Genomic DNA, 16649 nt, shown 5'->3' with positions numbered 1-16649 from the left:
ACCGATTATAGTTCTCCCCAAAATGAAAAATCAGTCCTCCTGAGTGGAGAACAGAGGACACTTGGGCGAAAAACACAGCTTAAATGATCTCGTTTTGAGTTGAATTTGAATGTGGGGCTTGGTTGCAACAGTTTAATCCTGAGACTCCAAAAGTGTTTTGTGGCCTTCACCCACCCCTTCCATCAGCAGAGAGATGAGTAGATAATGAGTGGATTTTCATTTTTGGCTGAACTATCATTTTAAGGTTCACTTTCTCCTTTAACCTAAAACTTCCACTTTTCTTTAATGGAAAAACTATGTGGAAGAAAGAAACACTCTGGTCTTACAAATTCAAATCAAAGTGTCACAAGAGTTCATGTTTCAGTCTTTAAGTGGAGTTGATCCCATTTGTCACTTCTCTACGCCTCTGATGAAGCACAACAAACGGGTTCAACCTCTGCGGGCGCCTCCAGGGGGACGACAGTTCTGGAGGAGGCGCAGCAGCAGCAGCTGACAGGCAGGATCGGGGTCTGAAGTCGGAGCAGAGGGCAGCTGCCGAGCAAACGGGCTCCGTCCTATGAATGACAGCTATTCACCTCCCCCTTGAACATCACATGAGCGCTGCCTCTCACTCACACAATATCAACTCTGTGTGTTCTGATACAGTGCGGCCTGGCAGTGGGGGGGGGGGGAGCAGGGAGGCATCGGACAACCTGCACCGTGACCTTGAGGACAGTGTCCACTGGTGACGGGAGGGGAAAGAGTTGCTCATCACAAGGTGCTTTGTGCTCCAGCCTGACGGAGAACATACATTTCTGTGTCATGCAGCAGGAAGTAGGGCAGCTCGAGCCACTGGCAAAAGTTAAAAAAATAAAGAGCATCATCACATTATTGTCTTTACCCTTCTCTCACCTTCACCCTCATTTCCCCACAGCTGCTTATTCATCTGTTATGAAAACAGAGTGTGCTGCAGGCCCCACGCCTCCTCCTCTCTTATTACCACAGACGTGTCTGCTCGTGGAGCTCACGCCAGAGCTAAATGACACGTTTGCCTTCCAACCTTTTGTTTCTGCACGTCGAGCTCAGGAATCAGCTCTGCCTCCCCCTGTGTCCTGACGCCCAGACTGAGGGGGGGGCGGGTGAGAAACCGACCCAATTACAGAGCAAAGATTACCAACCGTGCACTGAAGAGGGCCGGTGGAGAGGAGAGGCCGGTGGAGAGGAGTTTGACTTGGAAAGAGTAATAGATATTAAGAAAAGTGCAGAGCCTGGTAGAGAAACGCTTTGTGTTGGAGGTAAAACCCAATTGAACCTCCTGACACAGACTGTGGAAGTGAAAACAGTGACATCACTCGGTGACAGCTCGTCCACTTGGCCCCTCAGCGTGATGCTGCAGAAGGTGCCTGGCTGCTGCAGTGTCTCTGCTCGCCAACACATCCTGCTGCCATTGATTCATGGGCAGAAACTCTGGTGATGCTATGAAACAGCAGCAGGCAGATTGTTGCATAATAAAACACACACACACACACACACACACACACACACACACACACACTGGAAAACAAGGAGGGCGAGGACCACACACACACACACACACACCGTACATTAAACACACTTACAGGAGAAAACAAACACACACTCACACACACCTAAGTTACAGAAACGACAAACAAACACTATAAAGACTTCCTGTCTGCGCTGATCTGGTTAAGAAACTATTGCATCCATAAATTCCTGATATGTGTCTGTCGTTATCACACACACACACACACACACACACACACACACACACACAGTGATAGCAGTCTACTCACAAGTGCTTCAGATTTCTGGGATCAGTAGAAAAAGTCAACATATCCTTCTGTCTCATCTGTGAAGGGATTTGTTTCACACTCCTCCTCCTCCTCCCTGCTCCTCTTGTCTTTCTGTCTTTCACCAGCAGACTAAAGAAAGAGAGAGAGGGAAAGAGAGAGAGGGAGATCTGCAGTGCTGGAACTCTGTCAGTGTGCTAACTGCCTCCCTCTCTGAATTTCTCTCCTCCCTCTCCTCTCCTCCCCTCTCCTCCTCTCCCGCCCTCACAGTTTTCTCCAAGGTCAGTGGGTAGAACCGGCCCGTGTTGACTCCTCCCTGGGTCGGACAATTGCTCCCCTCCTCACATACCCTCCTTCAGACTGGACTGGACACCCGGGCACTAATTACCGTCATGATCCAGATTAACTCCCGGGTGTGCTCTTGTTGTGCTGAGGCCTATATGCTGCATGGGCCGGGGGGGTTGGATTCAGCTAGCTGAGCTGGGACGGTACAACACACACACACACACACACAGACAGGATTACTGTTGGGAGGTTTAGACCCCACAAGGAGGGCCAGGGGCGGTCAGACAGGACAGGACACCCTTATTGCTCTGTAAGGGACAAGAAATGGAGAGAATGAGAGAGAGAGACTGACTATCACAAGAAAAAAATGAAATAAATGGTGAAATTAAAGGTCAAAACTTGGGTTTTGTGTTGATTCTCTCATATTTACGGTCACAAGCAGACAACAACATGTGTAATCTCCAGTGTCATGGAGGAGACCAGGGTTAAATAGCTTAAGACGGGCGGCAGATCAAACAGAGACGTCTGAACAGTCTCCATTTCTCACTGGAGCAATTCACCGGGATACTTCTTCCCATTCACTTTCCATACAAACACAATCAGGCCGTGAAAAGATCAATGCAGTGACTCCTCCAGAGTCTGCTTGTTGATTTGTGCCAGGTCCACCCCCCACCCCCCTGCAGGGAGTTCAGGGGATTTGTTGGAGCGTTTAGCTGCATCACCCGGTGGCTTTAGGTGCTGTGATGGGATTAAAGGAGGGGGAAGCATCTGATGGGATGAGGCAGAAGTCGGTACATGAGCAGGAAGTTGTCCTTTAGCACAAGTTGAAGAGTAAAAGCCACAAGCCGATCACAGCGATTGATAGTATTTCATCACCTCCGCTGGTGAGGAGCTTCTGTTTTCCCTCGTTTGGTTTATTTGTTGAAGAAAACATCACATTTTGGTGCAGATGTGGAGTAAGAGACCAGGATGTTTTTATTTCCCTTTCTTTAACTGTTTCATGACAATTAAATCATTTAGGTTTTCAGACATCTTCCTACTAGAACTAGACAATCACTAGAAACGCTGCCTTGTTGTCTTCTAACATTTAGTTATGTATACCGAAAGAATACTGCTCTAAAATGGGATCCGGTATCTACTGTCAGAGTTGCATAACAATAAATATTCCAGGTAAATATTTCATGGCATATTCTTGAGTAAAGATAACACAACACAACCTCCTTTCAGAGACTCACACAAAACATCCTGGGAGCTGGTTACATCATCTGCAGCCACGGATCATTAAAGCAGAGGAATTTCTTGTAATGTGCTGCGACCTTCTGGTTGTTTGTGGTAAGTGCAATACCTCCAAATACGCATTTAAAAAAACCAAAAAAACCTAGATGGATGAAATAATGTGTTGAAGCTGTTCAAACAAAAAACACTAATGTAATTTGCTTAAAATTCAAAGACACATCACGTGAAAGTTTCTTTTTGTATTTCATGAAATTGAGAACAGCATGCACAAAATTAACAGCAAAAGAAACACAATAATGAAGCATGCAGCCAGCATCAGTCAAAAAACGTAACATTGGGCCAGCCAACAGATATTTGCACAAAGTAAAACAGGTAAAAACAGATGAAAAAACTATAAAATCAAATTTTAAAAAAGCAACAAGATGAGCACGAGTAGACAGGCTGTTGTTACAGTACACAACCAGCAGATGGAGGCATACAGTGTGAGGTCGGTGACACAAAACATGAAAAACAGTGAAATGCACAATAAGGATGAAAGCTCCGTACGACTGCAATGTTTGATCACCTTCATTTCAGTTTCCAAAGCACCAACAGATCAAAGCCATTATGGAATATTAACGACCATTCTGGAGATAACTATTTAACTTGGTAATCTTCAACATGACGGCACAGGAGACGTCTGCCCCCCCCCCCCAATCTGTTCAGGTGAGTCCAAAAGGCACATCAGATTGAAAACAATGAAAAAAGATGGAACTACGCTTTGGTAATATCTGTAATTAAAAAAAGTCAACTCACTGCCAACGGTTGGTGCTCACGTTAGGAAGATTTATAATCCACCACTTAATACTGGTAACACAGTCCAAACACATATTTCCAGGCCCTGCCTTTAAATTCAGTAATTTTCTTTCTTTTATTTTGTTTAAATAAAATATAACTTCAGGTCCCAGAACATCACAAAATATCAGGGGAAGGTGATGTCCAAAAAAAAAAAAAAAAAGGTTTCCAACCAGTAGGATGACTACGAGACATTTAAGGTGAACATTACAGGAGACAAGTTTAAATCCAAAGAAAATGTAAAAAGCACATGAACACGAACATAAGTGACAACAAATACATGTAACTCTCCTTCCTGTGCTGTCAACAAGGCAAAGCAAACTTTAAATACTGCATGAAACAGAGAGGGTTGATTCTGTAAAAAGTTAATTCAGGATAATGTTAAAACTAAATGACTTTCCCTCATTTGCATTTCATCCACGTGACCTATCAAAGTGTCTTTATACTGATTTGTCCATTAGCAATCTCTCTTTCTTTAAAGACCTGAGCTGTACCAAGTAGTCTGCATACAGTGCATCTATTACAGCCAAATACTGAGATCATACAGCGCTAACTGTACGTAATTGTCAAGTACATACTGTCGTAATTCATTTGTTTCTTTGTTTGTTAGCAGGATTACACAAAACCTACGAAAGCAGATTTCCACACAACTTGGTGGCAGGATGGAAAACGGGCCAAAAAAAGAACTCACCACATTTTGGCGAGAATCTGCAAAAATAGTTCCAGATCCAGGAAATTTCTTTGCAGGGAATATTCAGGTTTAAATTGGGCTACAAACCTTTAGCTACCACCAATGTGCTGTTGAGATAATGTGGATTCAGCCATGAATCAACAGTCTATATGGATCAACAGGGTTTCTCCAGGTTTAGTTAGATTCAAGACTGCTAGACCATAATGAATGAACTTTAAGACTTATGTTGAGTACAACAGATAAGAAGGATTATCTGAGCCACAATTGAAGATAAGGTGAAGTAGCCTGGTTAAGAAAAACCCTGGAAACACCACGTTATCATAAATGAAAGTTAACATGATCCAGACCTACCCTTGTTATACTTTAATGTATTTAAAACTTTTTAAGGCCTTAAAAAAATGTTTTTAAGACCCAGCTGAAACCCTGAAGAACTACTGTTTGTACAAACCGACAGATTTGGTGCGGCTTGACCTTGGCGGAGGTATTTGCTCTAATGTGTGATTTTCTAATTTAATATTCGTCTTGGAAAACATGTTTGAAGATTTTTGTGTTCCAAGGCCATTTTGTCAAGTTGTCTGTTAAAACATAAACAAACAAAAACAAGGTACGAGACGGGACGTTAGCATGAAAAAAGAAACAATTACATACCGTCATAAAAAAAATACTAACCCAGAATAAATCTGTGCTACTTCAGTTAAGTAAGGAATGAATAGGTAGTGTTAATGTTATTAGTCTCTGTGGATGACCGTCTGTGCCTACTGTCTGAACTGGCTCGCTGGCTGTGAACTTTGACCTTACTGTAGGATTGTACAGTAGCTGGGGTCGGGAGTGAGCTACGTCACATTGTCAAGGCATTGGCTCATCATGGCAGAAAACATGAAGTAGCACCTGATGGTTAGAAGGAAGTTAAGGGCCTGTGATGGAAAACAACAAATACCTGGATGGCAGGTAAAGTGACACAGTAAAAGGGGATTAGCTGTTTTCATGTAGGGTATGTCTGTTAAGTGAAGGCAGCATGGGAATGAAACCATGACACAGAATACTGAGTCTGAAAGAAATGCAGCAAAATCTGAAAACGAAAGTCCTTCATGTGGATCCACAGCGGCCAGAACTCGGCGGGATCCTTCCCTGATCCACGGAAATATATACGTCCTCTCATCCAGCATTTAAAGAATACTGTTCAAATTGTTCTTCATTTCACAACTGTCTCTCGTTTGACACGGCAGCTGATCTCATTCTGTGTCAAACATCCTGTCATTCAGTTTTTTCACAAGAGCGGCCTCTTCACTTAGAAACGTTAGCAGGACTGGATCTCTCTGCTGTACACCCTCAGGGGACTTCCATGGGAAGCATTGTCAGATCAGGAGAAGCAGGCAGGCAGGGTCAGTGGCATGACTGGTTAGAGCTACGGCACAGAAGGCCGGGGCTTCAGCTGTGGTAGCCGGGCATAGCTGCCTGTTTCTGGGAGAGACGCAACAGCTCCTCCCTGATGGCCTTGATCAGGGAGGCGGAGGAGTGGGTGGGAGGATCCAGGGGCGGTGGGGCTGACATGTAGCCCCCCACAGGGGGATCTAGGAGGGCAGGGGGCGCCGAGGGCTCCCTCATACCACTTCTAGGCATCTGGAAGATAGGGGAGCATGAGTAGTCAGGACAGTCCAGGAACTGAAGGGACGAAAGAGAAGACAAAGAGGAAGAGGAGGAGGAAAAAATAAGGAAAAGGCAGGAAAAAATGTAGGTAGAGAAATCAAGAAGGAAATATAAAGTGGTAGAGAACTAGAAGGAGATTTCTTACAGAGCAGCATGGCATTTAAAACATTTCAATTCCAGAAATCCCTGTCTGTCTATATGTGGCTTGCATATCTGGAGAACCGCTCATCTTATCGGTTGCACACTTGGCACGTGTATTTTTACAGGCTCAAGGATGTGCAGTGACAAATGCAATTGGGGCGGCGACGTTCAATGTTGATAAACTTTGAATTAACAGGCGACCAGCTCTTTGTGCAGCAGCGGTGGCACAGTTTCATGGTTCTGTGGACTGAGTCCTGCGGCCGGTCTTTAGTTGCCACGTCTGCAAGTCACTTTTTACAGATTTAAAAAGAACGCTGCAACCAGCATCACCACAACCCAAACAAACAGGCAGGTTTAGATCTGCACTGCATGAGTGTAAAAATCCACTCGGCTAAATAAAGAAAAAGTTACACAACTTTGTCTCACTTCATTTCAGGTTCAATGAATCTAAAATGAACAGATCTTTGCTTCACTCACTGCGTCTTTTTCAGCCTTCGCTCTGGAGAAGTTATCATCGTGGTAGTGGTTCCAGCCGATGCCTCCATTCTGGCCCGGAGCAGCTCTGACCCCTGCTGGGTAACCGTTGATCCGACTGGACAGTCCCACTTGTGTGAGATGATGGAGCTGGGCGCCTGCACACACACAAACGCATCACGTCAGGGCAACAGTGCCTGACACTCAATCCTCAGCACCTCCTCTAATATACTTTGATATAATCATCACAGTCTCTGTCTATCTGTCTGTCTGTCTGTCTGTACTGCACTCTGCATGGCAAAAGCCAGAATCAATTTCTAAAAGTTTAAGTCACATGACGACAGGCTCTTTAAGTTTGACAGGTTTATGGGGTGACAGTGTGAATCTGTGGCCAGATCCAGAAGAAGAGTCCCAAGACAAACTTTCTGTGTAAAGACAGTAAATAATGTTCAACCTTCAAGTGTTATTGCCCATTTATTAATTTTTTTAAATGATTTACATTTCAAAATGTTGCAAAATCAAAGTTAGAAAATGTGTTTGTTTGCAGGGCTGTGTTAATAGTCTATGGCTGTTTGCACATATATGTAATTTCCAGTCGTACCTGTAGTTCCCCCCACTGGTCTCGGTCTTGCAGATGAAGGGAGCTCATCAGCGTACAGCCCCCTGCTGGAGTACAGGCTGTCTGACTGGAACTGCTCGCTGAGGCCAGCTGTTTCTCCTGGTGGCAGGTAGCTGGAGCCAAGGCCCTGTCTGAAACACAAAGAGGTCCACATGAGTTTAACTGACTTAAAACTATTGTTCTTGTTTCCAGCCAACTAATCTTTGTAAGCCAATATATGGAAACAGAGACCGAGAGGACAGTGTCAAATAAGTAATTAAAACCAAATTACAGTGAAAATGTACACTTGAACATACACCAGTGTGATAAGAACTACCTGTAATAACAGAAACCACATTTCAATTACTTAATGTGTAGTTTTTAAAAAAGTTTGTCCCATGTTCCATCCACTAACAGAGTAGACAGGGTTTATGACATATACTGCAGCCAGCCACCAGGGGGCCACCAAGATGCTTTGGCTTAACTTTTGAGGAGCTGCCTTGTCTTCAATCTTTACATACAATCTATAGGAAAGACGTGCGTAAATTAAATGAGTCTTATTCAGTTCATATAGTCTTGAAGTTTCACATCTCACAACCACAAAGTAGCTGCAACAAACAGTTTGACAGCTGCTGCTGATATTTTATTTTTACTGGGCTTGAATTTCCAGTGGTGAAACGTTTTTCACCACAAATGCATCCGCTCGGTTTCCTTTGGCTCCTCACAAGAACATGAATGGACTTTGTGAGAGAAAACTGATCATGTTTTTTGGAGCTGTGCAGAGTTTGTCTTTGTGTGTTACGACACAAATGTGTGTACGAGTGCCTTGGTCGTTTTGGAGCCAGTTTAAGAGACCACTGCTTGGACCTGATCCATTAAACCAATAAAATAAAGATGACTCATCCTTTATTATTCACGAGGCCCAATGCACTTGATGCACCTCAAGGAAAATATTCTCACTGGTGAGGTGGTGGAAATCAGGCTGCACTGATCAATAAGAAATAATTTTGGTGCAGGAAGAAGTGAAAGTCAAATAGGAGCATTATTTATTAATTCATACACTAATAATCAATTTTCTCAGACTGCTCCACTTACCTTGGTGTCAGACCTTGGACTGGAGGAGGGGACAGAGCCAGCTCGCTGAACCTCTGGATGGAGACAAAGAAAAACAGACAGTCCTTAGAAGGAGGTGAAAACAAATTCAACCAACACTTGTTTGTAATTCCTAAATTCAGGGTGGTAACTAAGGGCGATCAGGCTTCTGTCATCAGGGCTCCAAGGCTCTGCAGTAAGTCACCTGAGGAGAAAAGACTTGTCACACTTAAATGAGTTTTTAATCATTTGTCTGTAATATTTTTACTTGTTTTACTCTGTGTTGTCTTGTTCCAATGTATTTTGTTAAGCACTTTATAACCTTAGAATTATGGAATTTAAAGTTTTATTATTATTATTCTATCACATATTCCTGACACGCACCTTGAAACTAGAGGAGACACTGTCGCTGTCTGCGGTTCACGGATATAATCAACTTACAAATATTAAAAAACTGCCAGGCACAGCTTTGATGCTGTAATATGATATGGCAGAATGAAATGCTGTAATTGATGCAAACAGAGTTTGCAGTGGATGTTCATATTTCTTATGAAAGCAAAGCAATACTGTGCATATTTTTTATTTTGGCAGTGAGAGCTAAAAATCATATTAGAGGCCAACCCATAAATGAGATACAGGCCTTTTACGTTATTTGTGTATTTATGGTTTCCGTCAAAAGAACTATGAATATTTTCTGAATTCAAGTTCAATATATTGAATTGTACTTGTGTTTTATTTTTAATTAAAATAAAATATCAAACATCAATTATATTTATTTTTTCACAAGGATTTCACATTTACGACATCATTGCCACATTTTGTAATATGGATATTGGCCCAAATATTAGTTTAGGAAACGTTTTACTCTCTAGTATCAGTATGAGCCCCAGAAATCAATATCTGAGAGGATTTAATTCATACAATAAACAATGTTTGTTTTTAAAAGTGAGGTTTTGCTGTATATCCTTCAGAAAATTAAACATTAAAGTAGCATAGTGATAATTTAACTAGAATCAATACAGTCCTCTCTTAGTTATATTGCCATTGCGCTTCTAGGTTTCCCTTGATAGTGTGTGTGGAATGAACACTTGTTATGAACACAGTCACAATGCTGACAGCGTACATAAGCCTCGGTGCTAATCCAATCAGTCTTCACAGTTTCCTAACCGCTAATATATCCTCTTTTCATGAATTCATATTCATATCATTTCATATGATTCAATATTTCATGTTTTTTTTTCTTCTCATAGAAAGCCCATGAGCACTGACAAACTTTCTGCAATTTGAATTTCAAAGCCGTGGATAAGCTACAGATAACTTCCACTTTGTCTCTCGTGTTATACAGGCACAGTGTTATTGTCTGAATTCAAGATGAGACAATATATCTGTGAAAACAACAGAGCCCGTCGATGACTGTTCTGTGACACCAGCCCGCAATGACAGGAGCTGATGCAGATGAAACATATGTAGGGTATATTACTGTAGGGTCTTAGGAGTTGTAGATAGCTGATGGGGGTTGTAAGGTCGCAGCTCTACAGGGGCGACAGATGGAGGAATGCTTAACTGATTAGTTTGCTAAGAGGACACGATTTACTGTTGAAGCTACGGAGGCCGTGCTGAGAATGAGCTGAACAAACGTTGAGAAAGGGAAGAGACGGTGAATGAGAGGGATATTACGTGTGTCTGTGTGTTTACAGTTTGGGCTGTTACAAATTTGCAGAGGGATTTCTGTGGGCCTGTCCCCAGATTAGTGAAATGAACAGATGCATGACGGGACCACAGCTTTGGAGGATGTTTAAATAGCGAAAGCTTAGATGCCGGAAAAGAACAATTTGTTTCCAGTACATAACATTCGATGTTGACTGACAGATTAAAGCCGTATCAAAAGTTTTCAGTACATACAATTACCAGGGATGGTTTACTTACACCAGGGAAAGGGGGATAAGCAGGACCCCAAGGCCTGGGGCCCCGGCCTGGAGGGCTGGAGCTCGGGGGGTTGCTGTTGACCCCTGGGAGAGTGATGCCTGCTGTGCTGCCCTGAGACGTGGGCGACACGAGGGCGAAGGCATCGTCCAACAGCGAGTGCATCTGCTGCCGCGCCTCCTCGATGGAGGGCTGCGGGGGCATGTAGGGCGGTGGGGGAGGTGCGTGACCTGGAGGAGAAGAGGTGGGACCCAGGAAGACGTCGTCAGTGGGGGAGGGGCTCCCGTAAGGGGACACTGGGCCTTGGTCGGGGTCCGACTGGAATGAATAAAACATATTTATTGTTTAAGATTTTATGTACGATTGCATACATGTCATCGTGCTTCTGCTCTACTCACTACGTAAGCCACATTGTTGACCCCAGGACACTTTCTGTAAGCTGCATCACTGTCTTCAGTGATCAGGTGGTCTTTGTCTGCGTCCATCATGCCTCCATTCAGCTGATCCTTCATCCTCTGTTTGGGAGAGCGCCTCCCTCGACCACTGAAAAAAAAATTGGACAAATGTTCATTCATTTTTTCAACAACTTTTCTAGCACAATACCAAACAAGGGGTCTGACCCAAAATCTGAGCCCAAACCTTTTCTTGGATTCCATGAAGATGGAGGGCATCTGAGTGTCCGGATCCAGAATCTTATCAATCTGCATCTGTGCTTTCTGATAGATGCGATCCTGGTCCTTTATGTCCGTGAGGCCACTGGTCACGTCATCCATGGTGGGGAAGTCATAGTGGCCCTTCCTCTTGGCCCGCAGACGAATTTTGTTGCGGTGGTGCTCGATTTCTGACTTGTGCCTCAATGCTACCTGGATCTGAGGAGAAAATAACATAATTAAAATAAGATGCCTCATATATTTACATTAGGTAAGACTTGCTGCAGATGAGTTGAAACAACAATGTCTTCACACTTTACCAGCTGCTAGCGACAAATCCAAACAAGCAGTGCCCGAGAGGAAATAATAATAATTTTTTCGAAATGACTTGTAACATTTGCTCGAATCAAATCTTTTTTATTACATGTATAAATGTAATTAAGTCTCTGATTTCTCTGTACTTGTGCCAGTTTGGCTCAAATATCATAATTGTCTCATGTAATAAAGAAGAAAGGTTAACAGCAGATGACAGAATTGCCAGACTAGATGTTTTTTTTGGAGTCTGAATAAAACAGATGTGCATGTGTTTTCAATTTGAATGAACAAGTGGTCACCCATTTGATCCAAAACCCATTTTTTTAAAACATAAATTAAGTCAATCTGTTGTTTTTCCATTGTGTTTCTACTCGTATGATGACTGTGAAAAGAGTGAAAAGAAAAAACCTCTTTGTCGATTTGGTTGGCGTCTGACAGTTTGCCGTTGACAGGTGGGCTGTGCAGCGGTGGGACAGGTATGGGCTGCATGGCGATGAGCTGGACTTTATTTGGGAGCCTTCTGCTCGAGTCGGTGGCGCGAGACATTCGATCGACGTGTTCAAAGATGGCGGCTGATGACAGCTGCTCGCTCGTACCGTTCATGGGTGGAGGACCTGAGTAGTAAGAAAGTAAGAAAACAGAGGTTAGTCAGCACGGAGTAGTTTATGAAAGTCCAAATACTAATAAGCTAAAAATGGCAGCAGAGCAATGGCGACTACTGTGCAGGGAACATTTACCTTTTTAATTCTATTGGAACGATATATTTGAAATATGACCTTTTAATTACAAAAACGTGGAATAAAACATTCCAGAGATGATGTGAAAAGGAATTTTTATTTCCAAAAGCTACGGCTTTGCCTTTTCTTTGTAAAGCTGATTGTTTCTACTCAGGGAGTGACGGCTCAGGGGACAATGACGAATGGTGAGAACGAGCAGAGTACAAAGCTACCACAGAAACACGACGACACACAAACACAGCTGCTGGAGGTCAAGCCTGAGGTCTAAAGATACACAGACGTAAAAGAGGGCAAACTCTTACCAATTCTATTCTTTCCTGCAAACCACAACAGAAAGGAAAGGAGTTTTATTGAGAGGAAGGAGATCAAATAAAAGCACCAAACATAGAAGTGGTTACTGTATGTTAATAATAAAACACTAGTGATGTGAAGTCTGGCTGTTTCAATCACTAGAAATGAAAATAAGTGTAGCAGAGAGATGGAAAAAAGGAGCTGCCACTAATGAACAGACAAAACACGATTCTTAAAACAAGCTTAAAAAGAAAGATAGCTCATTACATAAGAGTGAGTGTGCCTCATACACAATCTACTTATAAACACTGTGGTGGAGTATATACAGTCTCAGGCTGAGATTTATCATTAACAAAACAGAGACCATTCCTCTGTGGGTGAGTCAGGCTGAGGTCTCTGTGCCTGACTGCGTCTGGCTCCAGCTCGGAGTCTCTGAGTGGCAGCACAGGCTTGAATCTATCAACAAGCTGTCAGAGCAACTTCAGTGTTTTTTCCCCCTCCTGTTTCCCTGCACACTTCATTCTCTCTGGACTTCTTTCCACCACTTCCTACCAGTAAGTTCTACTTTCACCCCCCCGCCTTAACCTTTAAGTCACTGCCGGGCTTGACGCTGCACTTTTCCCTCAGTAGTTTTTTTTACTCTCACTTTTTTCACCACTTCCCAGTCTCCCTTGCTCTCAGTCTGACCCTCTTGTCAATCAAGGCACGCCTGCTCGAGTTGTTCTCTCTTTATCTCTTTATATCTGTCCAATCCCTACAGCTTCCTCCCTCCCCCACTTTGTAATCACTCTCTCTGTGTTTGGAGGAGTGAAGTGAGTGTTGCCAAGGCCACTTGCCATTTAAAACATTGATGGGGACCTTGCGGGTCTGCCTGCCGTCGTTGGGCGTGGCTTGGGCTCTCAGGTTCTCCTCAGTTGATTCCTGCACACTGGAATGGTCACTTACCACCGAGTCACCGTCTGACGGAGAGATTCTACCAGGAAAACACACACACACACACACACACACACTTACATTAATAATAGAAGCGTGAGGACACACTAACATGCTGAAATGCCATGCATTATCAAAAATAGTGTTTTTTCCAGGAAGGTAAAAGCTGGGGATAGACTTCTAAGAAATTAAAATATGAATTGAGGCCGAGGGATAATGGAAAAGTATTTGATTACATTTACAACAAATTTTTCATGGCTGACAACAAAATTAACAAAATCGGAAATATCTGTCCCCCGATGCAAAAAGGACAAAAATTAATTAATGTATTTAGCAGCAAGTGGTGTACAATGCTGTTGGTATCATAAACTGTCTATTAGCATAGTTGGGAGGTAATAGTATTGATGCACATATTCATTTAAATTATCATAGATAACATCAAACAATAAAAAAAACAATAAATAATAAACCTTTTACTGCAAAAAATAAAACCTAAAATAAAAAAAGGTTCCACAGACAGTCTGTGAGGTCCCTCACTGTCTAATGCATCAATAATTGATCAGAGGATCTGTCAAAAGCTTTTTTGTCTGGATGACTGACTGTCCCGACTGAGGTGAGAAGAAAATCTGAGTAAAAAACAAGCTCAATTACATATCCAAATAAAAATCTAAATATCTGTACAGGGTAGTGAAATAAATCCAAAATATATATTTCATTCAGTGCAACAATAATGACCATAACATAACTGAGTAAAGCATCACAGAAAAACAGGTGATGCTAATTCAGGGCGTCCTTTCCTGACCTTTCTCGCCTTCGGCCGCTGCGGGACGCCTTGGTGGAGGAGGCTGAGTTTTTCGATATGGGCGTGGGGATTTCTCCGTTCTCAGAGGGACTGAGGCCATCTTTAATGGACAGGGGGAGGGACCCGGGGCCAGGCCCTGACGGCATCGGCTCCTGGATCACCATGACATCATCCTTACTCTGCTGGCCGAAGTGCAGCTTGGCAAAGTCGAAGCCTTTTACACTGGGAGCCTGCAACTAAGGGGAGGGGTGGGAGAACGGAAAGAGAGATCACACAATGTAATTCTCTCAAGACTTATAATCTGCAGTGAGTGTAGTGAGAGCCGGAAAGATGGAAAGACAAGTTCTGAGTTCACAATTAGGCTGAATGCCTGATGAATGCATGTCCAGGAGGGAGACTCAGACAGACAGACATTAATGAATAAAGAGAAAGAGGGACAGGGATGAGTGGGAGACACTGAGCTGCTTGCTCTCCTTTGAGGTGATGGGGGGATGGAGGCTGGCGATGGAAGCAGTGAGACTATTTGAGTGTAAAGCCCTCAGGACTTTCCAGCAAGAGTAAACAGAGGATGTCAGATCTCAGTGTGAGTGCTTGCAGTTTGTGAAACTCTGGTTCTGTGACATTGCAATGAGGCTACGAGAGAAGAGACATGTCCCTGTTAATTCTGCGTTGAAAAGAAGATGTGCAGCTGAGGCTTGTTAGTATAAAACTAATCTGGTTTGATGTTTGTCAGTATAAAAGTGCTAAAAACTGAGTTTGTGTATAAGGTCAAAAAGCTTCAATAGTAGAGGTTGTTATGTATAATTAACACTCAAGCTGAATGAACGCAAACAGACAGCTAGCAACACATTATAATCTATAATTATTACATCTGGTCTAATGGTAAATTAGGAAATCACCCACAACAATCATGCAGCATGACGTCAATAACTCTACAGCTTCAAAAGATCTAAACACAAACACACCAATGCCAGATTTTCTGTCTGTGTCGTTATAATTGGGGAAAGCAGGATCCTAATGTCCACTAATGCAAACAAGCACTGGTCTCTACGGCTACAACACATTATACCTCCTCTGTGGCTCTCCGTCCTCTAGACAACACTTTCATTTTTTCATCTTTCTTCATCCCCCCTGTTCTCTGCAGCATTGCCCTGCTCTCTTGTTTTTTTGGCTCCTCTGGTTTAATTCCTTTCTTTTTCATTTTCTCCTTTTCCTCATCTTGGTCCTCATCTTCTTCTTCTTCTTCCTCTTCCTCCTCTTCTTCTTCTTCCTCCTCCTCTTCCTCTTCTTCCTCCTCCTCCTCCTCCTCTTCACTGCTCATATTGCTTTTGCTCTTGGAAAGAGCTACTGGTCTCTAAGCAGAAGCAATGGCGAGTAAATACTTTTAGCGATGATATGGTCATATCCCCAAAATTTAGACAGTTAACCAGTGACGACTATGTACTTCAATAAATGAACTGTGCAAGATATGACTAATTACCAGAGAACGGCAACAGTTCACAGCAAAAATACACACAAACTACATCTCTACATCTCCTACAAACCACCAGACACTGCTCTGTACCTTCCCCCTTTTAACATCCTTCTCTTCCTCCTCCTCCTCCTCTTCCTCTTCTTCTTCATACTCCCCCTCCTCCTCACTAAACTCTACATCCTGTTCAACTGGAGGGAGGGTGTGCTGAAGACTCCTGGACTCGCTGAATGACGTAGTAGACTGAGAGAAGAGGAGCGGTGTTAGGTGGCAGATGATTGTGTTAAGGAGAGAGAGCAGGATAAGTGATTCTGCACATTAGAATCATTGCATCAACTCAATACAAATGGATTAAATCACAGCTCAAAGAAACCAAAGAAAGCAGGTGGAAGACAGACACAGACAGAAAGATCAACCAGTGGGTCTGGAAGCTGACAAACAGGATGCTTGTAATTTAACATGCAAAAGAATCAATTTTAACATTGGATCAGAGTTTTTGTGGTAAACCTTCGGATTTAATGATGAAAGAGTCAGCGGGAGCAGAGAGAGCACTGCAGGTGTTACTCAGTGTTACTCAGAGCTTAGTGATGCACAACAGAAAGTACAAAACTCTGTTGTTGTTGGTCAGAGCAGCAGAGCAGAGAAGCTGCAAACCTCTTTCACATTAATGGAACTGTCCAAAACAGTCACTTTTAATGCGGCCACATGATGAATTGTGTTATGTTATTACATTATATGG

The 16649-nt window shown here is 43.0% G+C and overlaps 2 protein-coding genes across 7 annotated transcripts in view; both read right to left on the bottom strand.

The window, feature by feature from the left end:
- mical3a (microtubule associated monooxygenase, calponin and LIM domain containing 3a) overlaps positions 1-1995 on the bottom strand; it is a 79780-nt gene extending 77785 nt beyond the window's left edge. The window contains exon 1 of one of the 2 annotated variants that reach the window (XM_069529179.1): positions 1794-1995. The gene's annotated coding sequence lies outside the window, so the exon portion shown is untranslated. The remainder of the gene's footprint in view (positions 1-1793) is intronic. The other variant, XM_069529178.1, reaches the window with a different exon arrangement.
- A 1540-nt stretch (positions 1996-3535) lies between these two features.
- LOC109639885 (UPF0606 protein KIAA1549) overlaps positions 3536-16649 on the bottom strand; it is a 35685-nt gene continuing 22571 nt past the window's right edge. Inside the window, exons 12-24 of one of the 5 annotated variants that reach the window (XM_069529224.1) lie at positions 16004-16153; positions 15509-15793; positions 14440-14675; positions 13541-13677; positions 12716-12730; positions 12085-12290; positions 11351-11580; positions 11110-11254; positions 10715-11029; positions 8792-8844; positions 7700-7848; positions 7102-7256; positions 3536-6498 (exon numbers count right to left, since the gene is read on the bottom strand). In XM_069529224.1, the coding sequence (XP_069385325.1) occupies positions 6265-6498; positions 7102-7256; positions 7700-7848; positions 8792-8844; positions 10715-11029; positions 11110-11254; positions 11351-11580; positions 12085-12290; positions 12716-12730; positions 13541-13677; positions 14440-14675; positions 15509-15793; positions 16004-16153 (2310 nt within the window). In that variant the 3' untranslated portion in view covers positions 3536-6264. The remainder of the gene's footprint in view (positions 6499-7101; positions 7257-7699; positions 7849-8791; positions 8845-10714; positions 11030-11109; positions 11255-11350; positions 11581-12084; positions 12291-12715; positions 12731-13540; positions 13678-14439; positions 14676-15508; positions 15794-16003; positions 16154-16649) is intronic. The other 4 variants (XM_069529226.1, XM_069529225.1, XM_069529227.1 and 1 more) reach the window with 4 other exon arrangements.

Source organism: Paralichthys olivaceus, chromosome 7 (genome assembly GCF_024713975.1).
Source record: "Paralichthys olivaceus isolate ysfri-2021 chromosome 7, ASM2471397v2, whole genome shotgun sequence".
Classification (NCBI taxonomy): domain Eukaryota; kingdom Metazoa; phylum Chordata; class Actinopteri; order Pleuronectiformes; family Paralichthyidae; genus Paralichthys; species Paralichthys olivaceus.
Note: the sequence above shows the minus strand (reverse complement) of the source record. Positions and strands in the feature narration are given on the sequence as shown.